We start from the raw sequence: 11,869 nt of genomic DNA, 5'->3' as shown, positions 1-11,869 counted from the left end.
ATATATATATATATATATATATATATATATATATATATATATATATATATATATATATATATATATATATATATATATATATACACACACGGGGACAAAGATGATCTCTACTCCTAAACATATTTCAAAATATAATGAATAAGAATTACGTAAAAGAAATATGAGTATATTGATAGTTTTTAAATTTTTATTATTTTATTATAGTTAAATTCCATAATTAAAGAGTATAACATCTAATTAATTCATTTCTTGTATCAAGTTCATCTCAATTATAGATTTTAATTAAAGCATTTAGTATAGTTGTATGATTATTAATTTAAAATTTTTATAGAGATTAGAGAATATTTAAGATAATAGACCTTGTACCCTTTAAATCTCAAAAGTAAAAAAGGTTGAGACATCTAATTATTTTTTAACTATGACCTTTTTATTATTTTTATAGGTTAAATAGATCTATTGGTCCCTATTTTTGTTAGTTTTCTTCAATTAGGTCCTCGATTTTTAAAAATGATAAGTTTAGTCTCTGAATTTGAAAACTTTAACCAATCAAGGACATTCCGTTAATTTTCCTAAACGGTGTTAAAAATGGTGTGTGCTGTCAACAGTAGCTGTACAGGTGGCAGATAATGTCTTTAACACGAGTTAAAATATTTGTTTATGCATACAATGAAAGAAGGACGTAGTTTCAGTGGTTTCATGGTAAAAGAATTGGGAGAGTTCTCCTTCGTCGTCGTCCCCAAATTTGCAAACTGAAACTAACACCCTCTGCGCCCAAACCTGCAAACCGATATCGCTCATGCACATCCCATCAACCTTGATTTTATTTTTACCACATGCCCTTTCTCTGCAAAAAAAGGAATCAGCCCAAACACCCTGAATCAGTTACAGCAACCATAAACAACGGAGAAGATTACACAAATCAGAAAATCGATTGTTCAAGGATTCATTCCACTTTCAATCTTCTTTCGTTAACATCACCAGCTGAATCCCTCTTCAATCCCCACGCCTTCATCTTCTTCCTCACCAAACCATACTCACACAACACATTCATCATTTCGAATCTCAGTAAATAAAATATCAAACAACCAGAAAACCCATCAACAAGTGACTTGCGTCTCCGGCGAGAAAAGAGGTGAACGATAGTAACGACCACCTCTGGACCGGTGAACGGTGGTGACTCGCTGCGGCCGACTTCGGTGGAGGTAGCGGCGGCGACGTCGCAGGGTGAAGAAGGGGTTTCTTCCTCACACGCAAAGAGGAAAGAAAGGAAGATCTGGATCGGCGGCCAGCGATGGTCTCGACGGTGAGCGGTGGAGTTGGCGACGCCCTGGTTCTCGACTTGCGGTGGCCGGCGTGGTTGATTCGGCAGAGGCGGCGACGTCGTAGGGTGAAGAAGGGGTTTCTCCCTCGCACGCGAAGAGGAAAGAAAGGAAGATCTGGATCGGCGGCCGGCGATGGTCTCGACGGTGAGTGGTGGAGTCGGCGACGCCCTGGTTCTCGGCTTGCAGTGGCCGGCGTGGTTGATTCGGCAGAGGCTGGTATGGGTGTGCGGCATACACCATTCTTCCTCGTCTCTCTGTTTTGGGTTAGAGAAAATGATGTTTTGGGTTATGCTTCTTCAGTAAACAAATATTTTAATTCCACAGCATGACAACTAGGATTGCCAGCAAGACCATTTTTAAGGTCGTTAAGAAAAGTTAACGGAATGTCCTTGATTGGTTAAAGTTTTCAAATTTAGGGACCAAATTGATTATTTTTAAAAAACGGGGACCTAATTGAAGAAAACCAGCAAAAATAGGAACCAATAGATCTATTTAACCATTTTTATACTAACATTTACAAAATTTTAAACTTTTTATTAGAAAAATATATAGTAGTTCTTATTAGATTACGCTGAATTGCTGTGTCAATTAGATCTTATGGTGTACAAAAAATTATAGCTATGAAGACATTTGTTAAAAGAATTCAATTACAAAAGGACAGAAATAGTTATAACAAATAGAAATGTGGGATTCCTCAAATTCATTTCCCTTTTTGGCAATTAAAATGCAAATTATAAGTAGAAATGAATTTGGTCCAACATACGCACAAGATACAAAAGTTGATGGAGGATCCAATTTTCACGGGTAACCCAAAGCCTAAACCAATGTATTACAATTAAAAAAAAAAATTAAGTACACACTAATATGCTTTTAATTTTTCAACTCTTCTGTTTGTTTTTTGTTTTTTTTTTTTCTTTAACCCTTTCGTTTTCTATTCAAAAGCACTTATAACTTAGAAAGGACAATTAGTTGGGTTCATAGGCTGAGTCTGACATTTTGTATATTTTAGTTCTAAGTTGTGACAACAAACGAATAAGAGAACGCCAAACGCACTTATGAACACTAACATAAGCTTGCACCAATAATATGGGGTTGGATATTTTTATTCATTAAAAAAATATATTTTAACAATTTTTTGACAATAAAACTTGTATTATTATTTTATTAGTCTGTTTGAATTTATTCTAAAAAAATATTTAAACAGACTAATTATAAACTGTCAAAATTGTTAAGAAAAAAGTAGTAAAAAAGATTTTTTTTCTTAAAAAAAATGGTGTTTTTGGGATCTTATCTTACCAACTATGACTAGTTCATGTAATGCAGCCAAATGATCAATGCTTTCACTTTTGCTTCCCAAACTCACCTCTTGACACCACCATGCTTGATGTGAAGTTTCATTTTAAAAGACACATCAATAATCAGCATTAAAAGATTGACTTTAAGCTCTTTGATGATGATTTTGCTTAAATAAGGAAGTTTCTTCAATTATAATAGGTGGACGATGACAATAGATAAACCATTAACATAAAATATCTGTTTATTTCTTCTTTTAGTGGTTTGGGGCTTTAAATGCCTTTTGGAAATAGATTATTGTCGGCAGTAGCAACTATTCTCAAGCCAAAAAGCCAAAAGTTCGTCATCAAGTTCACTGTGTAAAAATTCTGTTGATGAGTGGATGAATTTATTTATTTTTATTGAATTCTTATCAATTGGATTAAAAAAGATTAATTAAATTTTTAATAATAAAAGTGGTGTGCTAATTTTTTAATCAGTACACTATAATCCTTGTCGTGGACCAGAATTTATATGCATGAATGGAATATGAAATGTTAACGACAATTTGAGCCCATGATCTTGCAGGCTTATAATTGGACATGGCTTTCAAGACTGGGCCAAATCTTAAACACTTATGTCTGTATCCAATCCAAATCTTTAATTCTATCCAATCGAAACCAAACCATACTGAATATTTATATGACATAACATCATTACAAGAGATATACACAAAAAGCACAACATGGCCAAAATCACAATCATTGAACAATAACAACAGTGGTTTCTGTCTATTTAAGTAATTATCATTATTATTGACAAAGGGATTCAATGACGGGAATTGGAAGATTGTTTTGCCTTAACCACAGTGACTGGGCAAGAGGCATTTGTCATGACATGCTTGCTTACACTGCCCAACAACACCCTGCAAGAAAACAGTGTTTAAGAGAGATTAGAACAAAAAATTAAGGAAAAAAAGGTTGATGAATGAATGGTAAATGTTGATACCTTTTAATGGGACCCAAACCTCTGCTTCCAAGAACCAGAGAGTCAAGGTGAAGATCTTCCACAGCATCACACAATTTCTCCCTTGGATCTCCCCAATACACCTTTGCCACTGCTTTTGCCTGTTTCAAACACTCAAAGCTTTACCACCATACTTTCTTCTCATATTAACTGCACAACAAGAAATTAACACCATAACATAACATACCCCTTTTGTCTTCCAGGCAGTATCAAGCAGATCTATGACTTCAGGATCCCTTGCAATCCCATACTGCTTAGTAAAATTCAACTCCCTCAGTTCCTCCAAAGGCACCAAAGCTGCAAAACCATTAAACAACCAAAAGTTAAACTTATGTACAAAGCATAGTCTATATATCAATAAGTGAAGAACAAAACTTAGAACTTGTAGATTCATTTTTATAATATTCACAATTGTTCATATGTGTGTGTGCATGAGAAAAGGAAAGAGGGGGCACTAACGTGAACCAGTGTCCTCAAAAAGCTCCTTTCTGGTGTGATGAGCTTGGGGAGGCTGAACATTGATCAAGATGATTTGATCACCTTTGTTGATGAGATTATCAATGGTCCAACGAAGTGCTAACTTGCTAGTGGGAGAAAAGTCCATGGCTACTCCGACAGTGCGTGTCTTTTCCATAGTTATTTGATGCTGTCAGAAACTGAGGGTTGAGTTCCGTTTTTATAGTTGGTGTTTGTGTTTGGTTTTCATGGTTTTTCATTTGTTCGGGAATTTACGCCCGCGGTTTTGAAAAGTACTTGTATAGTAGAGAAGAATGTTCGTGAAAGCCCTAGAATATGATGGAGTGTGCTTTGTTCCTTAAAGATAAGCGTTTGGATGGAATTTGTTACAGAGGAAGATGGTGTGGAATATGGCATAAAGGTGACATATATAGAAGAAGACAAGAATGTTGTTTTCCCACAGAGTATTCTACAGAAAAACACGCAAGTTATTCCATGGCAGTGCCATATGTTCTGTCTCTCATTAGCTTCTAACTACTTTCTTTCATTTATTAAATAGTTTATTAAAACGACATTACTGGAAAGCAACTTTAGAAAATGATTGTTGTTAATATCACTACTCTTTTTTAGCTAAAAAAGAATAATGCATAAATAATAAAGGAAGAGAAACTTGAGATTCTAAAATAAAATCTATTGTTATTAGAAATAAAGCACCTACAAATATCTCTTAACAACTTACCATTTAAATATTAAAGTTAATTAAATTTCAAATTTGTTCTGAATTTACATATTTTAGTTAAATTTTTATTAAATTTTGCTGAGTAATTGAAAATTTTATATTTTTTAATTGAGTTTTTACATTTAATTTTTCATTATCGTGACTGATATATTATGTGATTATATATTTATCAATTTGTGTTACATTACATGTTAAAAAAGAAAATGTAAAAATGTAAGATTTTATAATTAATATAAAATATATAATTGATATAAAATGACACAATACTTTTTTTTTATTGTTTTAACAAAAAATTATGTTGAATAAATAATCTTTATGCACTATCGATAGTAACGATTTTTAATTATCTAACTTTTTTTAATAAAAATTATATATTATTTTATATTAATTATAATATGTTTTTATTTGTATAACACATAAAGGGAAGTAAATAAAATAACTTAATGAAAAAAAACAAATGATAAATATTCAATTCAAGTTACAAGAATTTTGAATACTTAATAAAGTAATAAAATTTAATAAAGATTAAATTAAAAAATTACTTAAAATTTAATTAAACTTAAATTTATATATTATTAGTGAAAATATATGCTCTCTATGTACCTATGTTCACTTCTTTTATTATAATAAAAAAAATTATTACTGTTGTTATTATTATAATTATGAAATGAAATATAACTTTTATTTATTTAATAGGTAATTTTTTAATTATAAAATAGTTAATTTTAAATAAAAATGATTAAATTTAAAAAGACATGACTTAAAAGATAAAATTTGATAAAATAATTATTTTAATTTGAAAAAAAAATATTAAAATGAAAATTTTTAAAAATAAATATAGACATGCAAAAAAGTTTTTTATATGTGGAATTTGCTAACTTACGTAACTTCTTAAAAATATATCAAATTTTAGTTGACAAAAAAATTTCTATTCATAAAAAAAAAGACATATTTTAAACACAGATATATTTTAATAATTTTTATTTTTAATTTAAAATAAAAAATAAATAAATAAAAAGTTATTCAAATATTCTTAATCTTAAAATTTAGAATCCATAATATATAATAGTATTTTTATCAATTAAAATTTGATACACTTTAATAAGAAATTATAGCAAAACCTCTTTATATATATATATATATATATATATATATATATATATATATATATATATATATATATATATATATTAATTTTCATGGGAGCACTTGATTTGGTGTGAAGAAAAAATGGATGGTTAACAATTTAATTGTATTAATATTAATTATTTAAGTGTAAATACATTTGTATATGTAAAATGAGTTTTGATTTTAATTATTATGAAAAATAATTTTTTATTTCTCTAAAGTTGAAAATGCTTTACTATTTATAATCTCACATGAAAGTAATATAATCTTAACAAGTAAAACTTCTAAAAAATATTTAAATTATTAAAATAAGTGTTATTTTTGTGTAGTTAAAAAATATCAGGTATAAAAAAAATATTCCAAATTTTAATAGGATAAAAATAAATATACTTTTAGCATAAGTTAAGACTAAAATTTACCCAATTTATCAATTAAAGCTAATAATTTTTAGTTTCGGAAAAATAAACAAAGAAAATTTTAATAAAATGGAAACCAAAATTTATGCATGGTATAAGAAATTGAAACATATGTAAGCTTATTGTTTATTTGTCTATATATTTATGCATATAAAAGTAACATATTAAAAGTATGCACCTTGCAATAAAACACATTTGTAAGATTAAGGTATATTATGGATTGGTTATGAGTGTCTCCTTTTTTATTCACATATGAAAAAAAATTTAACCAATAAATATTAAAAATCATGAAATAAATCAAAGTCGAATAAAATTTTACTTTCCATTAGTATTTGAAACGGTTAAATAAAATTTAAAAAAATTTACCAGTATTTGTTTTTCTTCTGCAGGAACTTGTATGTTCAACTAAAAAAAATTTAAAAAACAATTATAACCAAAGTTATGATAAGTATAAAATACAATAACGTGCAAAGATTACTAATATTATGGATTGTTGCCGGAGAATGGAAATTTGATGAAAACTTTCAAGTCAGATATTGGTGTCGGAAAACTAATAAGATGAAAACTGTGTTAATTAGTTTTTAATACTGGTCCTAACTGGTTCATAAGATAGGATTAATTCTTAATTGGTGACTAAGATAGGACAAGATATAATTTTAATGTACGACAAAATGATGAGATATTCTTAGCTTAAGTAGCAATGGAGTATCATCTTCACTAAACTGCCCTTTCTTTAAAAAATAACAAACTCGTATCATCCTTTTCAGCTTTTGTCAACCATACTTTAATCTTATCCTCTTTCAAATTTTATTTTATATATAATATATATATATATATAAATGAATTTTAAAACACAATTCAATTGAGTTGCAGAAAGAGAAGGGTTTCCCGCTATGTCACACTCACACCTCAACAACAACTGGTTTTCTGACCACTCCAGCTCCATGGAATTGGAGATTGGAGCCACTGATGCAAATCAAACACTTGGTACCTATGCTATATACTATTTTCCTTTTGAATATTCTTATATGCTTCATTCTGTTTCTTTCTTGAAATGCTAATTTCTGACACTATAAGCACTATTTGTTTTCTATGTTACTATGGTTTTGTCTACACCAGAGTCTTGGTTTCAATCTGATACATCTTCTGGGTACCTTCAAGATGCCATTGCTGGCAAGAGTATTTGGTGCAGGGACCAAAATTTACCATCCTGCCATCAAAACGTTATAGTAATTTGGTTAACTGTGTTTATTCATAGCAAAAGTTGTAATTATCAAATTCTTATCACTGAAATTTCTTTATTTGGATGATCAGGTAGAACAATTTCCAATATTCTCCACAACAGTTCCACCTCTTCATGGTATGGTATCTTGTTTTTTCCTATGATCAGGCTCATCAGTTTGTTCTTTTGCTTTTCCTCAACTGTTTGATGCAAATTCTGTGGCAAAGTGTATGAAGTTTTGTGGAGTCTGGAATCGTAGCATGTCATAGTAATCGAAATGAAACATAACTACAGCATCTTTGACAAGTTGACAATGTTGTTTTTGCATTATGTTAATGCATAACCGATCATTTCCTCATCACCTTTGTAGATTGTGGTTTTACAAATAAAAAAAGGAGCATCAGTACGAGCCTGTCATCAACAACACTAGGTGATGCACATGAAGCTGCCATCAAACAAGATCCTGCTCAAAATAGTTATGCATCTGGTGAGTCAAACGAGAGTGATATGATGTTCTAGTTTCATTGATTACATGCTCTTGTTTCTGCATGACCCTTTTCTCTCAAATCACAGATTCTTTATCTTAATATGAAAGTTCAAGTGGTTCACTTACAGTGTCGATTTTGTTCCTTTTCTCTTGGTGTGTTATCAGGTCAACGGAAGAAAATTGCTTACCCGTTTAAGTTAGTGAAGTGTGGAGGAGTTGAAGGGGAAACAACACTGAAAGATATCAATTACCAAATTCTGACGACACCATCAACATCAAAGCCAATTCCTCATCCTGTGACAGATTCTTCTGTGACTCTTCCATGCAAATTAGTCAAAGGAAGTTTTGGTTTGTCTGGAAAAACAGTTACGTCCCTCACCAGGATTCATACTAGGGGAAGAGGTTCCATTACCATTATTAGGACCAAGGATTGATAAAGAGAAGTACTGCCATTCATGTGTTACATATGTCAATGTCAGTCCTTTTTGCTTAGACTAGAACTACTTGTGATTGCTATCTTTCTTTGTACCAGATATGTTACAATGTAATGACAAAAGCACTTTCTGTCGCAGTATAACAAGTTCCACTCTTTGTGACTATTCACTGTTCAACTACAATTTTTTACTGCTTGCAACGTAAGTGAACACACCATTTTTAATTTTCAAATACTTTGTCCCTAGTCAATCATGAAAATCCTCCAAGTTCATATGCATGACATGCAAATCAAATTGCGTTTTCAGTTTCTACTCTTTCGAAAACTCCCATCAGAGGTCATGCTAAAAGATGACTCGTAAATTGTATAAGAGAATCAATGATTAATTTTGATAATCAATTTAAACAAATTGAATAAAAAGAAGACATAAAGTGGTCGACTAGTTGGTTTATCAACGTACGAAACTATAATTGATAACTCTCGAGAAAGTAAAACCAATGGAGAGTGAGATTAGTTTCCAATGAGAAGAAATAAATTAAGTAGTCCAAAAAAAAAATCTCAGACATTTTGTCTTTTCCAACACTGACTGAACCAAAAGTATATGGGAGAATCTTTGAAGGGGTTATGATAGTGTGTTATGAAAGTGTGTTATTCAAGTACTTGCCAAGCGTTGATGTATGCATTATTTGAGCAAACACGATCCTGAAATTCGCTTCTATGTTTGATTGGAATCCATGTCTATACCTTATTTTTAGCTCTTCAGTCATTATCACCTAACAATCAACGACTGTGTTTGATGTCACACATCACAATTGGTTACCATCAGAGACACTTCCTATAATATCATCAAATGTTCATCTTCGGGAAACATATATATATATACAAAGCAATAAAGGGTTTTTTCCTTATCAAGGAAAAATTATTTTTTTAATCAACAACCATAATTATCATTAATGCTACGAGATGTGAAATTGGTATTAATTTAATCATGGAAAAAGGCAATATTGTGGAAGAAGCAGCCGGCACGTTTAGAATTGAGTCGTTGCTATAATAAATAATTAAACTATCATTATGATGTTTTCTACTTATTTTCGTAAATTTTCAGTATCAAACTGGTTCTCACTCACAAAATCCAAATTGAAGAAGAAATCTTTAATGATGTATACATACTGAAATTCCAATAAATTTACAAGCTTATATGTATGAATAAACCAGGTTTATCATCCAATAAACCATTTTAAATATATTATTTTTATTTCAGTTAGTTTATTATTATTCTTTATTTATATTTTAGGTTTATTCCATATTTCTTTTATTATAAATATAGTATCTCTTTTCTATATTTTACACAAGGGAGATTAATCTTATACATAGTTTTTACTATATTCAACATAGTATTTAGAACCTAAGATTCTTTGGAAAAAAAAATTGTCTTCCCTGCCCACAACCATCGATGTCATTCAAGTTCTTGTCGGCGGCGGTCCTGTTACCAGGAACGTTGTCTACAACTGTTGTCGGAGTTCCAATTTTGACCGTCGACCACATGATTTTGATCATCTCGATCAGTGACTACCATGTCATCAATGATGCCTTCATTGGAGCGCTTACATGCTCTCAACGCCTTTCGAAGTTTTGGATCTACTCATTTTTCTGTTGTGTGTGGTGATGTGTCTCATCTCCTCTCAAGCAGCGATTTAAAGTGTTGATGTCGCTCTTTTTCCTCTTTTAGGTCCGTCGTATGTGGTCACACGTCATGTCTTCTCTTAGACAACTATTTAGAGCGTCGAGGTCACAATTTTTCTTCTTTCAGGTGCCTTGATTGGAGAATCTTGAATTTTTAGGATTTTTCTCTCCTGTTCATCCATGGCTTCTTCCGCTGTCGTCTCTTCTGACCTTTCTTCTGTCATTAATGTGTTTGATCTTTCCATTTATGTTTTTTCTCTAGTGGCAAAGATGAATTTTGTTAGTTTATTTATAGCTATGGTGGCTCTTCAACAATGGTCTTTTATCAATTGGATGTCAATAATACATTCCTCAACGGTAATTTGAAAAAAGAGACTTATATTGAGCAACCTCCTAGACTTTTTACTCAAGGGAGTCTTTTGGGATGGTATTTCGTCTTTTATGTCGTCTTCGCAAATCATTAACAATTTGGTGTCATTCAAGAGTGAAAAAACATATATTTTCACTAAGTGTTTATTGATTATATTAGTAACAAGCTTGATAGATACGATTTGTATACACCAATTTGAGGAGGAGGGTTAGATATACTATTTTTATCTTTTATCTTTAGTTTGTTTGTTATTATTCCTTATTTGTATTTTGGACTTAGTCCACATTTCTTCTATTATAAATAGAGTACCCTATGTGTATATTTAACATAAGGGAAATTAATCATATACATAGTTTTAACTATATTTAACAAAGACTAAAGCCAAAAAATATATTGTATTTTACACTCCTTATAACTAGTTATAATCAAGGTTGGACAAAAGATAATTTAATAAGCTTATTTAAATTGATTTCTCTTAATTATATATATATATATATATATATATATATACTTTAAGCTCAATTCATTTAATTGGATTTAGATTGAACTAAATTCTAGATTTTAAAGATTCAAAACCAAGATGCGCCTAAGTTACGACACCAAGTCGAGTCAAGTCGGTCTAGGTCCAAGGTATAGTAGAGTCAGTTCAGGTTAAAGATTGAGCCAAGTCGGCCAAAAAAAATGAACTAAATCAATCCAGGTAGATTCGAGTATGCTCGGACTGAAGGTCGAGCTGAGTGAGCCCCGACCGAAGGGTTAAACTAAATCAACCCGATTTGAAGAATTGAATTGACTCAGCCCGAGCCGAAGATTTGAATTGAGTTGGTCTGAGCCAAAGAAATAAGCTAAGATGGCTTAAGCCGAAGGGTCAAGTCGAGTCGGCCTAGATAATAGGATTGGTTTGGACAGAAGGTCGAGATGTATCTGCCTAGGTCAAAGGTCGAGACGAGTTAGTATAAACTTAAAGTCGAGTTGAGCCTACTTGAACCAAAGGTCAAGGTGTTAGAAGTTTCACATTAACTAGAGATAAAACCAATTTACAATGTATAAGTAGGTGAAAATCTCCCCTTATAAGCCAATTTTTTAGGGTTTAGTTAAGTTTAAGGTCCACTTCTTAGCATGGTATCAAAGTTATGGGTTAGAGCATGTCCAACGAAATTTGTTATTTGTTAGGTCTATTGTTCCACCTACTATCGAGCCGCTACCGAAGCATATATTAATGTCTAGTTTCACACTCAAAATGTATATGCTTTCACGTGAAAGGGGGTGTTGGAAGAATCGAGTTGACTTGGCCTAGGCCAAATAATCAAGTCGA

General features: G+C 31.1%; 2 protein-coding genes across 2 annotated transcripts; one reads left to right on the top strand and one right to left on the bottom strand.

Moving 5' to 3' along the window:
- Positions 1-3,236: 3,236 nt before the first annotated feature.
- On the bottom strand, positions 3,237-4,353 carry LOC106764835 (universal stress protein PHOS32). Its single transcript, XM_014649247.2, has 4 exons — positions 4,080-4,353; positions 3,808-3,917; positions 3,603-3,721; positions 3,237-3,519 (listed from the first exon to the last, which is right to left on the bottom strand). Exons 1-4 carry the CDS (start codon positions 4,252-4,254, stop codon positions 3,423-3,425), a joined length of 501 nt encoding a protein of 166 aa, XP_014504733.1. The 5' UTR covers positions 4,255-4,353; the 3' UTR covers positions 3,237-3,422.
- A 2,890-nt stretch (positions 4,354-7,243) lies between these two features.
- On the top strand, positions 7,244-8,592 carry LOC106763340. Its single transcript, XM_014647538.2, has 5 exons — positions 7,244-7,346; positions 7,479-7,588; positions 7,674-7,719; positions 7,952-8,068; positions 8,234-8,592. Exons 1-5 carry the CDS (start codon positions 7,253-7,255, stop codon positions 8,500-8,502), a joined length of 636 nt encoding a protein of 211 aa, XP_014503024.1. The 5' UTR covers positions 7,244-7,252; the 3' UTR covers positions 8,503-8,592.
- Positions 8,593-11,869: the final 3,277 nt, after the last annotated feature.

Source organism: Vigna radiata, chromosome 6, assembly GCF_000741045.1.
Source record: "Vigna radiata var. radiata cultivar VC1973A chromosome 6, Vradiata_ver6, whole genome shotgun sequence".
Classification (NCBI taxonomy): domain Eukaryota; kingdom Viridiplantae; phylum Streptophyta; class Magnoliopsida; order Fabales; family Fabaceae; genus Vigna; species Vigna radiata.
The sequence above is the reverse complement of the archived record's forward strand: the minus strand, read 5'-3'. Positions and strand labels throughout refer to the sequence as shown.